At 40.9% G+C, this 22,148-nt stretch overlaps 2 protein-coding genes across 2 annotated transcripts; both read left to right on the top strand.

The window, feature by feature from the left end:
- The first annotated feature begins 9,234 nt into the window (after positions 1–9,234).
- On the top strand, positions 9,235–12,714 carry LOC119893139 (shaker-related potassium channel tsha2-like). The gene is made up of 2 exons (XM_038705096.1): positions 9,235–10,913; positions 12,240–12,714. Exon 1 carries the CDS (start codon positions 9,453–9,455, stop codon positions 10,884–10,886), a length of 1,434 nt encoding a protein of 477 aa, XP_038561024.1. The 5' UTR covers positions 9,235–9,452; the 3' UTR covers positions 10,887–10,913; positions 12,240–12,714.
- A 1,251-nt stretch (positions 12,715–13,965) lies between these two features.
- Positions 13,966–21,922, top strand: kcna1a (potassium voltage-gated channel, shaker-related subfamily, member 1a). The gene is made up of 2 exons (XM_038704984.1): positions 13,966–14,545; positions 15,176–21,922. Exon 2 carries the CDS (start codon positions 15,433–15,435, stop codon positions 16,906–16,908), a length of 1,476 nt encoding a protein of 491 aa, XP_038560912.1. The 5' UTR covers positions 13,966–14,545; positions 15,176–15,432; the 3' UTR covers positions 16,909–21,922.
- Positions 21,923–22,148: the final 226 nt, after the last annotated feature.

Raw genomic sequence — 22,148 nt, 5'->3', positions numbered from 1 at the left:
GAAGAACACCAGTCCCAACGACGTTATAACGACATTAGTTGACAAAACTAAGTTGTAACTGGTTGTTTTATTTATATTAAGCTGATAGTCAATTTTTAGTGGTTTCATTAGTTATTTAGAAAGCCACAGTACCGTCGACCATTAACTTTTTCTCTCATAATGAACGAAGGGCTGCCACCTTCACCTGGCCTCTTTGTGGTAGACTTGAAATTATTTGCTACTTACATTGTTGCACAATACCAAACAATCGAATTGCTTTCCAGAGGGTTGCTGTTTCACCCAATTAAAACTGGGGAATACACAAATATAGTAAAGGTTACATAACGGAGAATAATGTTAATTATTGAGTTAGCAGCAGCCATTAACAGCTGGATTTATACTTGAGAAGGGTCAATGGCTATTTATTAAGTTTCCATGAATGTTGACAGAATGTTCAAATTATCCTTATTGTACGCATTACAACCTACCTCTTACCTCTGGTCTCTTTTAGTATGTATCATATGTATGTATTTTTGCTCTTCGGTCTGCCAATAGACTCTACATTACCAGTAGCTGCAAAACGTCAAGAAAGAAGTGGCTGTTAAGTGCACCCCAAAAACCTAGATATTATTATTAGGAGTTGCAGAAAAAACTAAAAGGTAAGTGAATATCGGACAATATTCATCAAGTGGCCAGGAGCTTAAGGTTTAAGTATGTAGCTAAGTAGGCAATTGTTTGCTAACAGATTACATGACAACTATAAGCAAATGATACCACATCAAGGCAGTGTGTCAGATGTCTGACTCTTAGTGGTCGAATATTGCTTAAAGAGGTGGTATTATGCTTTTTAGCTTCCCCTCTCCTTTATTGAGTTATATATCTTTTTTGTGCATGTGCCTGAAAATGGCTTTGTAGTCCAGCCATTTCCCTTTGATCACTGCGATGACACAGCAAAATGCGCGTCATAATGCTCGTCAAGCGGCTAGTCCGACACTCCTTCAGCACACAGGGTGAAAAGAGGAGCTACAGCAATGTGCAGTATGACAAAAAATATGGTGTTTTTTTAAAAATTAAACCATGTAAACCTGTTCTGCTACAACCCCTCAATAAGATTATGAACCTGAAAATGAGAATAATACCACCTCTTTAATAAAACCTCAGACTCCTATGCTTTCTGAAGTAAATATGTAATTTTGGGGGGTTATTTCAACATTATTTTCTAGCCTATTCGAACAGAATACAGAACACTATTCTTGTTTGCCAAGACATGCTGTTGTTGTAATGTTAGCTATAGTAGCAGGAGAGTTGCGAGTATCACTGTATGGAGCTGGTGTGCTTGCTCTGGAACCATGTCATCCTCTCTGAATGATAGCTTTGCAGCAGCAACTGTAGCCACAGTAGGCTAACCCACAACTAAGCTAACGTTACTTACATAACTTGCTGTGTCATTGTTCAGTCTATATCAGGGGTTTTCAAAGTCAGAGACTGCGGGCCTCTCCTCAGACAAAGCTAGGGAAACGCCCAGATAATGATTATATTATCAGATCCCAAAGACACTCAGCATTTTAGCCATTGGCCTAATATTGCTGTTTGACATAATTCCTGATTTCACCAAATAGTTTAAAAAAAGGTCACTCCTAAGGCATTTATTAGTTTCTGACTCTGATGGGGAGAAAATAATACCCCAAAACTACTGTATACTATGTGATCATCTTTTGATAACTAATGCAATAAGTAATGTAATATTGTTTCACTTCCATTCACTGAGCCTCCCCTGAAACTGTTTGGAGCCCCCCTGGGGAGGCCCACCTCACAAAACACCTGGTCTACATCATGGTATTTGTCATGCTGTTGGATTTCTCCAGAATCACTTACTCCACCTTTCAGTACACCACCACCACTGGTTGAGTTAAACCTCTTATTTTGTGGTATTATACAGTAATATTGAACCCATATTAACCTACCTACATATTCCGTTTACATAAAGGTTAGGATTAGTGTTTCTTTACAAATTACCCTGTTACAACATCCATGTGTGGCAACGTACAGTGTAGGCTAACTCAATTTTGTGAATTCCTAAGAGACCACATTCTTGACACGCTCCAAGAGCTAAGCAATGCACATAGCTGACAGAAAATAGTTGTGGCTACACACTGCAAGATCAGAGGGCTCTTGCCATGAGCTAATCATTCCATGTGCCATATAGGCAAGTGTTGAAGGAGTGTTGCCTGTTTATTTATAGGAGTCTCTAAGGTTCCACAGCAGAGGGTTGCTTTTTGAGCTGGATTCAATTACAGCTCTGGTGAAAGCTGAAAATACATAATCTATGCAGACACAGACATGTGTATAAATTCTTAATATGAATCTATAGGCCTAGTTTATTGTGCTGTATTTACAGTAGTTGAAGAACCCGTAATCATTTCAACTCAGAATGTGCTGTCATCATCCCAAAACCAGTTAACCAGTGGCTATATGAGGAACCCACAAGTCCTCTGCAGTCAAAAACATACTGCCATGTTAACATTAGATGCACAATGCAAACACAACAAAAATGAACAAACATGTCTCCAGCAGCAACAATTGAGAAAAAAAAGCAAAATTCTAAACAAGGAGGGAAATCAGCCCCCATGCTCTGAATTGGCCTTGTTTGTGAGTATGAGGATGCAATGAAATACTTATTAATGAGCAGGCACAAGTTAGAAGATTTCAAGGAAGCTATGGATTTAGAAATGCTATCAGACACATGGCAGCATCTTGCAGTCCAGATGCTCAGGGTCGGCCTCGGCCTGACCTAATGTTACGGTTCAGCAGTCTGTTTACGTTGTAGACCTCACTGTAACATGTAAAGGACATGGCAGGTGAGGTGCAAAAGAGGAAAATGTTTGAGTTAACACTGAGTAAACCTTTGAGCTTCTGAACAAGTGAGGCCCTGTAAGTGCCAGTGTAAATATGGTTCATCCTATAAAGAAAATAATCCCAAAAAGGGAAACCTGCACTCACTTCAAATGATTCTTGAAATTATTTGCACAGCAGAATGTTTTTTGATGATTTGGCGGTAGAGTCTTCAGCAGCATGCCAAGTGAAGAAGCCAGACAGGTTGTATAGTAGAGCATGGAAATCTATTTCATTCTATCTGTAGAGAAGGAGTTCCTGTGTTTGACATTATCAATTTGGCACAACCCTTTGCTGGTGCAGGTGTAAGAGGCACCAACATCACTAGGTCGCTTTGGTCTGACTGGGTTTCTTAAACTAAACAGTTTTCATCCAACAGGGAAACCCCTCCACAAGTGGCGTTGGAAAAACATTCATGTGCAGATTAGCACCATGTTATTTAAAGGGTGGTGTAATTTATTTTTATATCTTTTTTTTGACTTTAGCTCTGATCAGTGTCTGATCCAAAGCAGCGTAAGGGTGTAGGGGTTAGGGCAGCAACTAAGGATTATTATTTATAAAAATGATTGTATCTATATTCGTTTACTCTATAATACTATAAAATCTGAGAAATGTCAGTTAATTGAGTAATTAATTGAGTGTTTCAGCTGTAGTCAGGATACTGTGTACTGTTAAATGTTAAATTGTTATAATATTCTGGTAGAGGCACCGCCCACTGAGAATGAAGAGGGCTTAAATAAATTATACTGATAGAAATCAACAGGAGCTCACTCAGCCTGGAGGTGGATATGAAACCAAATGCTTAGAGAGAGAGCGAGAGAGCGAGAGAGAGAGAGAGAGAGAGAGAGAGCGAGAGTGAGAGAGAGAGAGAGAGAGATTAGAATCATATAAACATAAAGTTACCAATAAAAATTTAACTCTGCAACCTTTGAAGTCATCCTTGATTAATAACCCACGTGTGGTTCTCCTGTGAACTGATCTCCCCACAGTTGCCCCCGGTCTGGATTTTGGACGACACTCTCTACTAAAAAAGGGAAAGGCTCGATCAAGGAGTGCAATGATAATCCAAGGTAGGCGTGGTATGGGACATGCAGAGGTAATTCCAAGGAGCCCTACCCTCCGGATCTGAGGTATCTAGTTTCATCTCTCGCTACATGCCTGGTTACCTATCAGCAAAAACATGAACATCAACTTCAGATGACAGCAGGCTAAAATTGGTGGCTATCAAAACCCAGGAACTGGCAAGGAGCTTGGCTGGGGTATCCACTTGCTATAGTGGAAGCCCTGGGTTCAGACACCTAAGGGTGAGGAGACTGTGTGCTCCGCTCACTTGCAGATCGGGTGATGCGGACGGCATAAACACAGCTTAGGCTCTATTAGTCAGAAACTTTCACACTATTAATTAGATGCAGCTGCACACACTCCTCATATCTCAGCCATATACACTGACTGATGAGTGAAGACTAAAATGTATAAGGTAACCCTTACAAAGTCATCTTTATGATAAGATGCTATTATTGTCACTGAATTATTTATCTGATAAATTGACGAAGGCTAATATATTCCACGGTCAATTGTTAGTGGTATTATAACAAAGTGGAAGCGATGCATTGGTGTAAAGCACGCCGCCACTAGGGCAGTGGAGACGCGCTCTCTGGAGTGACGAATCACGCTTCTCTGTCTGGCAATCCGATAGACGAGTTGGGTTGGGCATGGCCCCTTAGTTCCAGTAAGAGGAAATTGTACAATTTCATGCTTCCAACTTTGTGGAAACAGTTTTGGGATGGCCCCTTCCTGTTCCAACATGACATCAGTGCACAAGAGCAAGTTTTTTTTCTTCTTCCATCTCTTTTTTGAATATGTAAAGAAATTGACAAGCGTCTCAAAAAATTTCTTTGGCTGTAACTATTATTATTATTAATTAATTTATTATTGTGTTATTTAATCATTTTGATTTGCAATTTGATTGCATTTTCTTGTCGGATGTTTCTGTTTTACATATATATATGAAATAAACACTTAATAATAAAATAATAATAACAAGGTCCATAAAGACATGGATGAGCGAGTTTGGATTGGAACTTGACTGGCCTGCACTAAGTCCTGACCCAAAACCTTTGGGATGAATTAGAGCGGAGACTGCAAGCCAGGCCTTCTCGTCAACATCTGTGCCTGACCTCACAATGGATTTCTAGAAGAATGGTTTAAAAACTCCCATGAACACACTCCTAAACTTTGTGAACAGCCTTCACAGCAGAGTTGAAGTTGTTGTGGCTGCATATGGTGGGCCAACTCCATATTAAACCCTACAGATTAAGAATGGGATGTAATTAACCTTCATGTACATTTAAAGTCAGGCGTCCCAAAACCTTTGGCAATATAGTGTATCAAGGTCAAAATTTAAGATTTTAACATTTGTTAATGCCATGCATTTATAAACAAAATCAGCTGATATCAATTTTGGATTTTTAAAAAACTGTTAAATATAGATATTGGTATCTGTAAATTCAGTACTGGCTAGACGGGAAATATTACATTTTCAACCACATTCTGTTAAAAGATAAATGTTGATAGATGTTTGGGTTACTTATAACCATTGTTTTGACAGCATTTCAACAACAGCTGTCTAAAAACTTTCGTTTATCAACCAAATTTAACCCAGGTTTGACTGGAGGTAAGGAATATAGATTAAAAAAACTCTAGGGTGCATTTAAGTGGAGAAAATGTGATGCAGTGCATGCAGCTGGTGCACAATATCCATATACAGTCAAGGGCAAATTAAATGGAAAACATTAATAAATGAGTGGAGAAACATATCAAATGAAGATGCTTCCTGTACAAGGGCTCACTGAATGTTTTGGTGAATATGAAATGATGACTAAAATACTATGGTCTTTATGGTCTGGCTATGTTTGTTTTTCTTTCCATCTGCTGTACTCTCAAGAGGTCTCTCTTGCAAAAGAGATACATAAGTATAAGTACAAGTATACTTGCATAAGAAACTACCTGATTAAATAAAGGTAGTGTAAATAATTGAGGGAATATCTTGTGGAAAAACGGTGTCTATCAGTCCAAGTTCAGTTTCACAGATTTGGCAAGGAGCACTGAAGCTGCAGGCCTGTTTTTCCTTAATTTATCTCATCTGCACATGTCATGATGTCAAGATTCTTCTGAATAATCAGTTGAGAAATTTTTTAATGGATAAATTATCTGTTGAATCAAAGAATTTCATCACATTAATGCAAAAATCATGTAAAATTCAATACTGTCATAAAGCAGTCTCGCTGCGTGAGTAGACTCACTGAGTAACATATGTACATGTCCACAGAAGAGCTCTGATACATCCAGAGATATTTGTGTGATAGTTACCACAGTTAAACATTATGGAAAAATCTCTGGTGGTAGATGGATTTATATCATCTCATGTTACATACAGTACTATTCTTTTGTGCAAACCCATTTTGAACCAGTAGCTGTATAGAAGTAATTACATTAACCTGACGCTCCAAAGTGACTTACAATTGCTATACATGTCAGAGGTCGCACACCTCTGGAGCAACTAGGGGTTAAGTGTCTTGCTCAGGAACACAATGGTGTATGGGTCACAGTGGGGAACTGAACCCGGGTCTCTCACACCAAAGGCGTGTGTTGTAGAAAGTCAGTAGACTTAAAAAGTAAAGCAGCGTGAATCAGTGGCTTCCCAGATACAGCGCTACCTTTATAGAGTCATTCCATGTCTGAGACGCTGTCATCCCCAGCCCTACAGAGCATACGTCAGACTGGGTCAAATGCCCCCTATTTGATTTCGAGCAGAGTAGTTGGAACTAGAACGACGTGATCCAAAGGAGCTGTTGACTAGCACGGCTGACCTTCTTAAAACCCCTCTTTCAATTTATAACAAACTCTCACACGCACACATTCATTCACCGATCGTACTAATAGCGACGCCGGATACACACTTACAGAAATACACACTCACGCACACTTTGTAAATACTTGGCATAGGGGTTCGGAAGGAGGAAAGCCAAGGACAGCCACTCACACAAGTTGCTACTGTGATTACCTCATGTGTGTAATTGGTTAGGAAGAAACCTCATTCTGTCTATATTTAGACAAAGACAAGTTTAAGAGGATGAAGAGCAATTTATGAAAATGCAAATAAATGTTGTCTCCTTTAAAAGAAATAAATTAACTGTTTCCAGATATCTGAGCATTCCTCAAACGATGCATTATAGCACAATTTGAAATATATAATTATCTAATATTGGCATCATAATTATCTATTATGAAATTAAAAAAGAATCCAGTCATAACTAATGTATTCATCATACTATTGTGACAATTAGAGATTGTTAAATGTATTCATCATCATATTATCATAGTTATTAAATCATGATGATATAAATGTTAGTCGAGATCACTTATTTTCACAAAACATGTTTTGGGACAAATTCTGAGAAAGCAGATGTTTTCTCGGTGTGAGTGAATCCACAGTATCCTGTTACAGTGGGGGTCTCCTGCATTCATAGGTTGAGCCCTTCAATGGGAAGTTCCTTGCTGTCAACATTCATGCACCCTGCAGGCTTTGTGGTGTGTCTCCCAGACTATGTCTCATTACATGCAGTCACTGTTAAGTATGCACATACATGCATGTCTATATTCACATAAAAATGTATGGATTTTTTTTATAGATGGCACAACCCACCACAAACACGCATGACAACCCAGTATACATGTTATTATATTAAATAATCAAGAGTTAATATGCTTAAATAAGATTTTTGATCCCACAAAGATGAAAGAGAAATAACACTTAATTAAGAATTAAGGTGACACATGGAGGTTATTGCAGATGTTGATAGTTATATGAAGCTTAAATGTTTTTTTTATTGTCTGATATATATATATATATATATATATATATATATATATATAGCCATGTGTCCATTCCTCAGCTTGTTTGTTATTGTTTGTTTCCTTGGATATGCTCAAGGCCTGACACCTTGGCTTGACCCAGACAGTCATTTGGTGAAAGCTATATGCTAACACATTAGCAGCAGGCGGCACCGTGTCCTGACACTGACATTTGACTCTGAAATCCAACCCTTTGTTCAATAATGGGAAGGCCAACAAAATGATGCTCCTCTGGGAACCCGTGCTTGTTAACCTGACTTAAAAAACAAACACTCTGACATAAAGGTTTGCGATGGAATGTTATACCCGCATCAAATATTGTCCGCATCTACGTAATAATGCCAACCTTTCCAGGTTGGTTTTAGTAACACTGATTAGCACCCCTGTGCTATTATTGTTGTGCTCCTGTGTCTACAACGGCAGTGACTGACATAACAATACAGCTTAATGAAGGCAATAAAAGTGGAACAAAACTAAGCTATAAATAGATCACAATGCTGCACTGCACATAACTTCACTCTATACACCCGGCCACATATTTTAAACTTAGAGTAACAGAATTATTCAACTCTAATGTGAAAGAAAGTAGACTTTAAGTTTGTGTTGGATAAAACACTCGTTTTATCCTGACTGCAGAGGATTTGCAGGGTCTGATAAGGAACTAATAAGAGTGGAAGTACTTGCAGCTGAGGTTTCTTTTTTTTTACACCTCAGTATCTCAGTGACCCTGTGACTATGGTCACTTGTCTTCTGGGGGTCTCCGTGTTCCAAGTTGTACAATTGAGCCGTGTAAGTGCTATGAACGGTGAGTGTTATTTTGGCTGTGGCTTCCTGAAGACGCTATCTTCTCTGGCTACTCAAGTGTCAGTCAAGCCAGCAGTTTCCACTGGCTGGGTCCAGGAGGGCCCGTGGTTATGAGGCTCTGTGCTTCAAAGCATTCATGTTATTTTGTCTTATTTATTTCAAGGCACATTTAATAGCTGCAGATGGATCTATTTGTCACCTTTGTCTGTACTCTTGGTTTTGAAAACTGTGGGCTATGACCCAAAGTAGACACGGGCTGGAGGTTCCCCTTGTGACAAGAATAGCCCCATGATTTCATGAATGAGGGACCTGCAGGGTGAGAGGCTCCCTTTCTGAGTTGACTCTGGATCTGGGAATCTCATTGGACCTTGCTCTGAACAAAACAAGACTGGTGCTGGATCATTTAAACATTAACTTGTGATTAAAACTTAAAAGATTACATTTGGAAGGCTGCACGTTTACTTTGAAATCACCGCACTGCCACAGTGAGTGTGAGAGGGACAGCAGCAGCAGCAGCAGCAAGTGTCATCTGGTCTTCCAACTTGGGGAGGGCTTTGGAGTTTAAAATGGTGTGAATATGATAGCCATCGGTATAGCTTATGCAAGTGGAGATCTGTCTGCACCATTGAAAGTTGACAGTTCAGAGGCACTAATCTGACAAAAGGACGGTGTAAATCAACAACAGCACAACGATTTTGGATAACTGCAACTAAAACTGTTGGGACTTGGGGAGCAAAAAGGGAACTTTGCCTGAATCTCAGGCGGCTGCATGAGAAAGAGAGTTGGGAGGACACACAGGCAAAAGGGCAAGAGGAACGCACCAAGGAGGTGAGTGGCGGATTTACCCTCGGAGGGGTAAAAAGATGACTGTGGTGTCCCAGGAGAACCACGACGACACTGTGGTCGTAACTCCTTTGTTACAAGATGCTGCTGACTTGGAACCAGCGGACCAGGAGTGCAGCGAAAGGGTGGTCATCAACATCTCGGGTCTGCGTTTTGAGACGCAGTTAAAAACACTCTCCCGCTTTCCGACCACGCTTTTGGGAGATCCGCGTAAAAGGATGCGCTTCTTTGACCCGCTGAGAAATGAGTACTTCTTTGACAGGAACAGGCCGAGCTTTGATGCTATTCTCTATTATTACCAGTCAGGAGGGCGGCTTCGGAGGCCCGTAAGCGTACCTGTGGATATTTTCCTTGAAGAAATTAAGTTTTATGAACTTGAGGAAGAGACCATAGAGAGTTTCCAAGACGATGAGGGCTTGGCGAGGGAAGAGGAACGCCCGCTGCCTACTAACGAGTTTCAACGCCAGTTTTGGCTCCTGTTTGAGTATCCAGAGAGTTCAGGACCTGCACGGATAATTGCCATTGTGTCAGTCATGGTTATTTTAATATCTATTATTATATTCTGCTTGGAGACGTTACCCGAGTTTAGGGAAGTCTCTGTAGTGTACGACAATCCCGCCAATGGGAGTGCTCACGGCAAAGCGCACAGTCCGTTCACAGATCCGTTTTTCATGGTGGAGACACTTTGCATTGTGTGGTTCTCTTTTGAATTCACCATGAGATTCCTCTCCTGTCCCAGTAAAGCAGCTTTCTTTAAAAACATCATGAACCTGATCGACGTTGTGGCCATAGCTCCTTATTTTATCACCCTGGGCCTTGATCTCGCAGAGCATCAGGGCAGCAGTCAGCAGGCTGCGTCATTGGCCATACTGAGGGTCATCCGTCTGGTCCGTGTTTTCAGGATTTTTAAACTTTCTAGACACTCCAAGGGTCTCCAGATTCTCGGCCAAACGCTTCACGCAAGCCTCAGGGAGCTGGGACTGCTCATATTCTTCCTAATTATTGGAGTTGTTTTGTTCTCCAGTTCTGTTTATTTTGCAGAAGCAGAAGACCCCGACTCTGGATTTTCAAGTATACCTGATGCGTTTTGGTGGGCTGTGGTGACAATGACCACCGTTGGATATGGAGACATGTATCCCTCCACCATCTGGGGGAAAGTTGTTGGATCTTTGTGTGCCATTGCCGGAGTGCTAACCATAGCTTTACCTGTCCCAGTTATAGTGTCAAATTTCAATTATTTCTACCACCGAGAGAACGAGGACGAGGAAAATGTTCAGTACATACACGTGACTTGCGGACAGCAGCAGCTCTCCTTTGGTGAATGTGATTCAAACAAAAGTAACCAGTCGCTCTCCAAGACTGAGTCCTATCAGGAAAGCGACGACTTGGAAACCTTGACACTTCCAAACGTAGACCCACCGGAGACATACACAGGGAAACTGACAGATGTATAAAACAGTTGGAGGTTGCTTTTATTTCTGGTGAGTTGTCTTCCATTGGACATACAATTTAGGCCCCTTCCTACAGTGGTTCCCAAATGTGGAGCCTCAGATATTCATGCTATAACCCCCACTAAAATGACCATTGGCTTAATTTCATTGCAATTTAATGCACTAAATGACAAGCGATCATGATTCCTCCCACTGCTGCAACATTTTTTACTTTCTGATATGCAGGCTAAATAAAATCAGTTGGTGGGGAACTGTGCACTAGTGAGCCCCACATGAAAACATTTGGGAACCCCTGGGGTACATGCAATACTTTTGGAATATTTGAAATACCATCAGCAGTAACTGAGCCATATGACAACAATAACCAAAGAGAAAATCATTTTGGAGTTTTCTAGTTATTTTCTCAGTTAAGGCAAATAAAAAGAAGCTCTTAAGTGGTGTTTACACAGGGAAACGAGAAGCACGAACCAACTTTGCCTTTCTTCTGTTAAGAAAAGCATGTAGCCTATTCTCAAAGCACCAAAGCTTTGAATAAACTAAATGAGGAGAGCTCAGCTGTGCGTCAAAGCGCCCATGACGCACCAGCTCTGTGCAGGAGGAGTGCACGGCGAAAGACCGACACAGACACACAAACCAAGACATGAATCTCTCTTTCGCAGTAGAGTTAGACAGACTGTGGGTTTATAGAGGCTTTGTGTGTGTCTCTGTGTGTGTCACTGTGTGTGTGTCTGGCGTTCGCCATGCGCTTCACTGTGGAGACTGGTTGTCGTCAGGTCTAGATTATTTTGAGACGGGTACAGCGTAAAGCATTTAACTGAGGCTCTATCCCTCAGGGTACTGCGGTACTGTATCATGAGTTTTGCATGTTTTTCAAAATAAGGGGTTCAGTATTCGTTAATGTAATCACAGGATAGTTTTTCATAATTATGATAGCCTATTATTTAAAAATAAATAAATAAATAAAACTCTCACAATTTTGAAAATGCAACATCGGAGAAAACATTTTTGACTTTTTTTTTTATTTTTCTTTGGAACTTGGAAAATGCTTCTTGTGAATTTGATCAGAGTGGCCAGAACAAGTGAGCTCTGAGCGCCACTCCGTGGATGATAAATACTCCTGCAGACAACACTTCTGTTCAGGCTCTACTGTGTGCAAAATGAATACTTCAGCTTGAGTATCTCTGCACTGTTGCAGCTGGCCTGGTCTGATTTAGTAATAAGCCCCTGAGATTATGCACTTTGACTCAGTATGCATCCGGATGCTTGTGATGGTTAACTAAGCTCACCAGAAGCCTGACTGCTCTCTCATACCTCCTCATGTTTACATAGTGAGTTTTGTTTTCTGCTTACTTGCAGGACACAGACGATTAAGTGAAGCGTGTGTGGGATTCTCTTCTTCTCCCAAAAAATTGGATACATTTCTCATGGGATATTCGTGCATTGCCAGTGTTGTAGCCTACAGAGACCTCACGGTGGAAACGCTTGGAAAAGGTTCAGTCTGACTTAATGGAAATTGTGTGTAGGCTATAATCAGTAGAAGAAACAACAACATTCTTTTGTGTAGGCTTTATGAATGACCACGCTTTATTTGTATAAAAGCTTGTGTATACTGCGTTTTTTTTAGAAATTCTGAATTTTCCATTTTCTTATGCAGCTTATTATGCCAAGTTGAAATCGCAACTTACCTCTGTGTTGTTACAAACATTCAAACTTTATTGGAGCTCGCTGTAGACAACAACATAGCCCAGCACATTACGATGCAACGTCTGCATGACATTGATTCATAGTGAATTTTAAGTGTAATAAAATATTTATTTTTCTAATTTAAACATGTATGTTAACTTAACTTAATCGTTTTTTTTATAAATAAATTATGAATCAGAAAATTGTAGCCTGCCACTCGTTATTTTTCACTCTAAGCATGCTACAGATCAGACTCACAGAAGGCAAACAGCACGTCGTTTGTGAGAACATTTCAAATCCATGCCCATTAATTAGTTCAATACACTTTATCAGGAGTGGTGCTGAATGATGGGGGAAAGGCGCAGAACCAGACAATGGATTGTCTCGCCACAAAACCAATTAACTTAATAAAAAGTCATAGTGACAAATTAAGCGGGGTTATTTGGCTGGAGGCACATTTTAACAAATTATACTGATGACGTCTGATGACATGATTTTGTGTTGAATGTGAGTTTTTAGAAAGTTAGATGATACGTTGTTTTGAGTACGTTCAGCTCTGCCCCTCACTGTGTTTTTAGGCCCCTTAAAAACACCCATATACATACAGGCCCTCAAAGAAAGCAATGGACAAATATAGGTTATACTATTGCTTATTTGTCATGATACTTTATTGCAATCAGTTGAATTTGTTTGTGTTGGGGATTTGTAGTCGTTTCCCATGAAGGGAATACATCATCTGCGCTGTCCGTGGTGCTGAAACGGATCCTCCATCCTCTGCAGAGCGTTATACTTGCTTTATGCCACATTTCCTGCATTTGTCTCAAAACCGATTGGCTTTTAGAGCCATATTTAGCGATGAGTGGAGACTGACAAGACATTATAACTTAGTCAGTGTCATAAAGTACGAGATATTGGATGTGAGATGTGCACATCCTGGATGCAAACTCCCCTTGAAGTGATGTTTCATATAGCAGGGCAAACACACTAGTAACATTATGAAAACTGTTAAATGAAATTTGGTGTCACATAGCCTCTGACTTGAAACCGTGACACGTCCAACTAACGCCCGTGCAATCCCTAAAAGTGATCGAATGAAAAGGTGATTTCATCTCCCACCAATTGATGATGGGCTAGTTAATGATAGACGATCTCAAATGTTACACAGTGTAAATTTAGAGGTTTTGTTACCCACTGCCCGTGTTTGCAGACTGATTGCGCCAGTGCTGGCACACAAGCGCTCTTGTTTTTGTGGTGTATGGAGAAGTTCTGGCGGCGTGCTTTAGTAGAGCCGGTCTGCATTGCGTCGAAACACTCCAACTCCTCCTCCTGCTGCTGTCTTCCCTCCCTCCCTCCCCTATCCTCCGCTCCTCGCTTTCCCTCAACTCTCCGGCACTTGCATGTAAAATGCACAACAAAACTTGCTTGACATTGTGGAGGAAACATTGGGACCTCGCCGCTGCACTTGATTGTCTCTCAACTATCCATTTAGATTTTTTTATTCTACTCTCTCGCGCTGAAACACATCTGCCCGTCATCTTGTCTCCTCGCAAAAGCAGCAGATTCCTGCTGATGCAGCGATGTCTGGAAATGTCAACGGCTCGCTTATTGCCCCGTACTGTATCTCCCCCCCTGAATTGCAGAGCAAGATTTTCTCCTGCGGTATACTGTAAGCTGTTCACACCACGGTGCCGCCGCTGCAGCTTTGCCATCCTATCTTTTCGCTCCTTTTCCACCTCAGGCTTTCCTCATTAGACTCACCTGCATTGCTTTACCTCATCTTGCTTCACCGTCTAAAGACGTTTACACATGTTTGAGGGCGCTTTGTGGCGGACTCTGTTGGGATGAACACTGTAAGGCTCTAAGCTTTTTTCTGGGTAGGTGCAATGTAAAGTTGCCACATGACACCCGCTGGTGCCCTGCCGTTGGATGATTTTACTCGAGGATAAGACGCATTCAAGACCTTTCAAGAGCAACTCACGGTAAGATTCGAAACTGCTGTGTTGTACAATAGATATCGGTTAGATTATTTGTTTATCAACAACTGCTGTTGATGTAAAAATAACAGACAACTATTGTGTTGTTTTTCTATTTCTCAGTTATATTTTTGCATCTTTTGCAATAGGCCTTCAGGCTTTGTGCATGTAGAAACATGATTTGGTATAATATCAGTATCAGATGTTATGCGTCACATTATAATTCAGGCTGGTTATAGTGGCATAGGATAGATCACATGCACCATGCACAGAGCCATGGTATTTCAGTGTTAAACTAAAGACAACATCTGTAAAGATGAAAGTGCAACAGAAAAACACCAATAGGAATTTTAAGATAATGCAGAAATGATCATTTACTCAGTACTGAGTACTACAGAGACACTGTAAATCCCTATATTACAGAAATGTCATAAATTTCTCCTTGGGGTAATGTTTTTTACCTTTACTACTGGATAACTGCACTAATTGCAGGCTGAGAGAAGTAAATAAATAAATAAACTGCAGAAAATGCTGAGCCAGCAAATATCTGGGCTGTTTGATCCCATTATTTCCTCCTCTCCCTCTCTCCCTCTCCTTCTCTCTCTTTCTCTTTCTCTTTCTCTCTCTGGGTGACAGAGGCAGCAGTAACAACAGCAGCAGATGCACTGGAGAGCAGCAATGGTCAAGTCAGCGAGAACCGCAGTGGAGCCGCACTGAGGCAAAGCAGCCAGCCAGCCCCCTCGTTTCTGGGGACGTCTCCAACAGTTTAAGGGGTGTGGGAAGCTGAGGAGTGGAAAATTTCCCCCAAACCTGAATGCCCACTCAGTCAGACTAACCGACATCCCAACACAACTTCTCCTGGACTTCCTCCTCTACCTCCTCCTCCTCCCAAAATGACCGTGGTAGCAGGCGATAACATGGACGAGACCTCGGCTGTCCCTGGCCACCCTCAGGACACCTACCCCCCAGACCACAATGACCATGAATGCTGCGAGAGGGTGGTAATCAACATAGCTGGTCTCCGGTTTGAGACACAGTTGAAAACTCTCTCCCAGTTCCCAGAAACCTTGCTGGGCAACCCTAAAAAGCGGATGCGGTACTTTGATCCTCTGAGAAACGAGTACTTCTTCGACAGAAACCGCCCCAGCTTCGATGCCATCCTATACTACTACCAGTCTGGGGGTCGGCTGAGAAGACCAGTGAATGTCCCTTTGGATATGTTCTCAGAAGAAATAAAATTTTATGAGCTGGGAGTGGATGCCATGGAGAAGTTTCGTGAGGATGAGGGTTTCATCAGGGAGGAAGAGCGTCCTTTACCAGAGAAGGAGTTCCAGCGTCAGATTTGGCTCCTCTTCGAGCACCCAGAAAGCTCAGGCCCTGCAAGAGGGATTGCCATAGTGTCTGTGATGGTAATCCTGATTTCAATAGTCATATTTTGTTTAGAGACTTTACCACAGCTGAAAGAGGACCCAGCAGGTCGAATAGTGAGAGTTGGGAACACTACTATGTATTACAAGCCAAATATCCTCACTGACCCCTTCTTTGTCATTGAGACACTCTGTATAATCTGGTTCTCCTTTGAGTTGATAGTACGCTTTCTGGCGTGCCCAAGCAAACCGGCCTTCTTCAAGAACATGATGAACACAATCGACATAGTGGCTATCATCCCTTACTTCATTACACTCGGCACAGAGCTGGCTGAAGACCCAGAAAAAGAGGGAGTGGGGGAGCAGGCAACATCTCTGGCCATACTCAGGGTGATCCGCCTGGTCAGGGTGTTCAGGATCTTCAAACTGTCACGCCACTCCAAAGGACTGCAGATTTTGGGGCAGACCCTCAAAGCCAGCATGCGAGAGCTTGGATTGCTGATCTTCTTTCTATTCATTGGAGTCATCTTGTTCTCCAGTGCTGTCTACTTTGCTGAGGCAGAGGAGCAAGGATCCTACTTTGGCAGCATCCCCGATGCATTTTGGTGGGCGGTTGTGTCTATGACAACTGTGGGCTATGGGGACATGGTCCCGGTCACTATAGGAGGCAAGATAGTAGGATCTCTGTGTGCCATTGCTGGAGTGTTGACAATTGCGCTCCCAGTGCCTGTCATTGTGTCCAACTTCAACTACTTCTACCACAGGGAGACTGAGGGAGAAGAGCAGGCCCAGTTGCTCAATGTCAGCAATCCCAACATCCCCTCTGAAACCAACTCCAGTCGCCGTAGTTCATCCACCGTCAGCAAGTCAGAGTACATGGAGATTGATGGAGACATAAACAATAGCATCGACAACTTTAGGGAGGCTAACCTCAGAACTGGCAATTGCACTATAGCCAACCAAAACTGTGTAAATAAAAGCAAGCTACTTACAGATGTTTAGACACTAGTTAGGAACTTTGGGATCTCTATGGGACTGTCATATATGGAGTAGACCATCAGTTAGGAATGCTTAATCTACCACCCCAAAGCGCTCTGTGGCAATAGGCCTACAGCTATGCTCAGCTATATAGAAAGGAAACAGAAAAAAGCTCTTAGGGTATGTGACAGGTAGATAGAATAATTAATTCTTCTGATCCTACAAATATATAGGTACATCAAAAAGAAAACATCAATTATTACACATACACACGGTTCCCTGGAGGACGCAGAGCACACACTGTCTTATCAGATGACCGCGTGATAATTAAAATCTTATGCATGGAGTACAGATAACATTTCAGCAAGTTGCACAATGCACCAGAAAAGTCTGCAGAGACATGCAAGCATCTGCAGCCAAGTGGTAAGCGCCAAGATGTTAGGTGACCCCCGCCACCCCTCCTCCTTTCTCCTCTCTCCCTACAAAGGATCTACTGTTCAGCAAAGCACCTTATAGGAGGAAGACTGATCTCTCTTGTTTGGATGTAAAGAGATGGTGATCTACACGCTTCACGGACATCCGCAATGCTGCTGTTTTCTAGCAGATGCTATAATTGTGATATCACCAAGTGATTCAATGCCATGCCCTTTAGATGCAACACAGCACAATGATAAAGTGAGCTTCACATGAGCATGATTAGAGACTTTCCATTTTGATAACGGCATGCATGAGACATATCACACACAATGGAAAGGATGTTCTTTTGGATATCTACCTCCATCCCCCGTTCTCATCTGTTTTCATACTGAGTGCACTGGATGAGTTTTTAATTTGAAATGTTAATCATTTAGAAGTATAGACATTGAATGTTAAATCTTAAGGGAACAGTACATAAATGAGATCATAGCATGAAAAAAGTAACCTGCATTATGGTCTACTGACTAAGGTACTTTTGTATCCTGGTATATTTAATGCATGACACGAGTATACAGCTTGTTGCAATTCAGGCACTCTGCAGTGCCCTATTGTCAGGGAAACTAAGGAAATCAAACTCTGGATGTTTCTGAATTGCGATCAAATATATCCAAACCCACCTTGGAGGATGCAGAGTTTCTAATTAAAAAGTAGTCAAAGAAACTGAATAAATATTATCAAAAATGCATATAATCATAATAAGCACCAATTACAGTATTATGTCAATAGTGCAGTGCATGGACCTTCTTTGAACAAGAAAAGTTACACATTTCGCTAGTCATGCATCCATTTACACGTCAATTTGAATACATATTGGTTTGGAATCTACAAAAAAAAGGATCAATACCAAATTTCACTTCATATTAGAGAGGATTATTCTGACATTAGTTGCTAGTGCCTTTATCCTTTCACCAACAGGACCAGTGATAGTGCCTCTGTGTACAAGGGGATTTGTGAGGTTGAGCTGAGCAGGTGTACCTTCTGTTCTAGCGTTGATACACAGTTGGTTTTGATGTTAATAATGCCAGATGAGCAAGGTTGAAACAGTAGGTGATTGTGGTCAAAAAAAGAAAAGATGATCCATGGCTGTTATGCACAACACAGTTTTCATGCTGTCACGCACTTAATTATGCCCTTAAGCAGCAATGTATTGTACTCTGCATGTTTACCAGTTCAATTCAAAAGGGAATATCCATAGGTCTTAAACATATTTTATTTATGTTTGTTGTTTTTTTTTTTCGTGCACCATGCATCCTTTCAGGGTCTCTACCTCAGTGAGGTCATTGCAAACTTGCTGCAGAGCTGCAAGCTTCAATGCAGGGCTTCCAATACCATAATGCAAAATGGAACCTTAAGTGTAAACTGCATTCATGCAACATTGAATGTGAGAGTCCCAAGCATAGCCTTTACACAAGCACTTAGGCAAATAGTGTACAATCCTGCTCCTTTTTTTCACTTAAAGCTACGCACAATCAGAACATTCATTTGTAGAGATTGCTTGACTCTCTTAACGGGATGAGATCGACTGTTTTATATGTTAGTTTCTTTGAATCAGTGGTATCAAAGTTACTGTTGAGTCACAGAAACACACCTGAATGTGTTTCAACACACCACACACACATAAACACACACACACACACACACACACACACACACACACACACACACACACACACACACACACACACACACACGCCCGTCTTTTTGCACAAGGATTTTGTTCTGTAGCCTGAATTATTTTGCTTGTGAATTTGTTTTACTTTTTCACTGTGCTCATAACTAGTGCATTGCTTCTCAGCATATTGTTCCAGACAGGCTAACTGCAGATAGATTTGGAAACTGTAATAAGTACTTGAACATCTCTAGCTACTGTACACTAATTTACACTCAGCATTGAGATGAATTCACCCAAATGATAGTAAGATTTTGTACTGTACTGTATGCTCTTTTTTAATTTAGCACTCCCCTGACAAGGTCCTGTACTTGTCTTGAATGTCATAGTTATTTCTGTTGGTGCAATGGCTATCCTTTGTGGTGCTAGTAAAGGACTACCATTGATGTATTGTTCCATCACACGTTATCTGAAGCATCAGCTGATGTAAGCCTTTGTTAATTGTTTTGGACAAAACTTTTTTCATTTTGTAATCCTTGCTCCTGTTTTGTTTTTGGTGGCTGGTTGGTTACGACCAATCGTAATGACGTTTGTCATTTTATTTGGAACTGATCTTTGTACTGTACTGCTGAAGAGTGTCTGCCTCAGGTGAGGTACAATTTCAAGAGCCTTGCTAGTTGTCAGTAGCTTAACGTGAGAGCAAAAAAGATACACATTTGTGTCAGGGATCTAAAATTTGTATATGGTCTCTCATGCAGAAGGACACAAATAATACCCAATACCATACATTATATTACTATATAGAGAGATACAAGGTAATTATAGAAGTCTCATAAATGCAGCTATCAGGAAATTGTTTGCTTTAGTCACAAGTTTCTCGTACAACTGATGCTTGATGTGTGTAACATGTCATGCAGGAAACAGCCGATAGTGAGGTGAAGAAAATACAAATGGTATCCCTCATGTTAGCAGTGCTTCTGCTACTCTTGCTGTAAAGGTATGTATGGATGGTGCTATGCATTCAATTACACAAAAGAAACATGCATTCTTAACAGCAATAGAATAACAGATCGCCTGCTTCTTAGATGCTTTTGTAAAAATAGGAAAACAAATGTATTTTGAATGTAAGAGAAACTGCTATCACTTGACAGAGAACTTGCAACAGGGCTGTTTATGTACTAATGTCTCACCCTCTGTTATGTGATTTTGTAAGGTCAGTGGGGTCAAACATGGAGGCTGATATTTTACTGAGAGAACCCCGTGAAAAATACAAATATAGGCTTTGTAATAGTGGCAGTCCCCATTAACCACCCAGGTTGGACTGGAGTTGTTTTGCAGTCAGGAACAAAGGCTGCTGAAGTGTTCAGTTGAACGTACAACACAGTCCCAAAGGAAGAGCCCATAATTCACTTAGAGAGAGCATCCATCATCAGTTCTGTCTGTCGGACTGATCAGCTGTGTGAGAGAAAGTCAGAGAAGGTGCCTAAAATGTTTTACATATTCCTTTGTTTAGCTTACTGTTAGATGTTATGCTTCTGCAAACAAACATGAGAGACAAGATCTAAAGAATGACATTAACCTAATTAAAGTATGAGAAAAAACATGAAATGTCATGGGAACAAAATGCAATTTAGCTACAATAAGATAAAGAAAAGTAACCACTATATACTGCAATGACGTATGAAAAACTATTTTAATGTGTGTTTTTATTTTCCTGTTTTATTTTTTGTCACTGTAACATGACTGATTTAGGAAGAACATGCCATATAATGGAATATCAAAGACAATATGTCCCTTTGGCAAGTCATGATGTTGAAACTACTGTATTATGATCCATTGCTATACACTAAATGATATGGTCAAGAAGTGTACTATTATAAAAAAAAACAAAAACAACATATGGTTTGGATTCATTCAAACACCATATTCACATTTTTCCAATCTCCACTGCTGAACCTACTGCTATAATGTATCTCTACAGAAATCTACTTATCGCAAAAAACTGCATGGTCGACTGCATGAGTTTTGCCTTTCAAACAGTGGATCAACTATAATACAGTTGCATCATTAAAAAAAAAAGAAACCCTTGCTTTCATCTGTACCAAGGCTTCCTGGAAGGCCCTGTTCAGAAGTTGTCGTGAAACGTGTCCTCTGCTGGATTTCTTAAAAGCACCTTAGCGCTGACCTCATCACTAAGTCGATGTTGGGTATCCGAGCCGCACTCAGCGTCTGTTTGTGATTTTCAGGTTGTGCTTGCTAGGCTCTGAATGTGAGCAAGGACATTAAGGGCTAGTTTCTCAAACTTTATCTCTATTCTAGGACTGAAACGCTCTTTCAACTGACATTTTGCCTATTGTCATCTCAGTCTAGACTGTAGTGATACTGTGTTGTGGGAACCATGCCCATCATGTCTAAGCAGGGCCTGTGCCACACACCCTCCTCTGTACTACATTGGTTTTAAGGCATTCTTGTTTGCTGAAGGTCTCGGACTGCTTTCTGCCTGCTGAGGAGGCACTGACAAGATCAAATGTTGGGATGTTGTGTACCTCACTCGCCAAAGGTGATTGTTGATATGACGTTAGAAGTGTGATGGCCATGAGTTTGTTTTTTTCTGTCAAGAATGCACATTTAATCGTTAGCAGGAAAGTTTTGGAGCAAAGCGCAAAAAGGACTGTTGAACTCTTTTGCTCTTCTTTTCATCCACAAGCCAACCAAACTCTGATTGTGTTATCCAATCCAGCCGTCATTGTCATGTTATGTTTCCAAAGGATTATGCTGCAATGTGTTCAGTTTGTCAGATGATGACAAAGGCATGGTCTGTGATCTATGCAAGGGTTATTTGTTTTTGTTTTTCTTCTATCACTTATAATTTACATTAACTTCAATAAATTTTTAAGGATCTGCTGGTGTATGATCATTATGGCTTGGGGTTTGGGGTGTTTATCTGCAATGTGGACCTGCACAAAAAGCTACATAAATAAAACCATCTTGTACACTAAGTTGTCACAGCCTGTTCTGCACTGCGCTAACAGGAGAAATATGCTGCAGTGTGTGTTGTTACAGAACTCGAGGTCTCAATCTGAAATGTGTCCTAACTCTGTACTCACTGAAGCCATTAGCAGTGATTCACAGGGCTAAGGTAATGGTTCCACACTAATCCTCCTGTCCCAAGAGAAGC

This window comes from Micropterus salmoides, unplaced genomic scaffold (genome assembly GCF_014851395.1).
Source record: "Micropterus salmoides isolate LMB-PRFRI ecotype aquatic unplaced genomic scaffold, ASM1485139v1 Ms_hic_scaffold_8, whole genome shotgun sequence".
Classification (NCBI taxonomy): Eukaryota; Metazoa; Chordata; class Actinopteri; order Centrarchiformes; family Centrarchidae; genus Micropterus; species Micropterus salmoides.
Note: the sequence above shows the minus strand (reverse complement) of the source record. Positions and strands in the feature narration are given on the sequence as shown.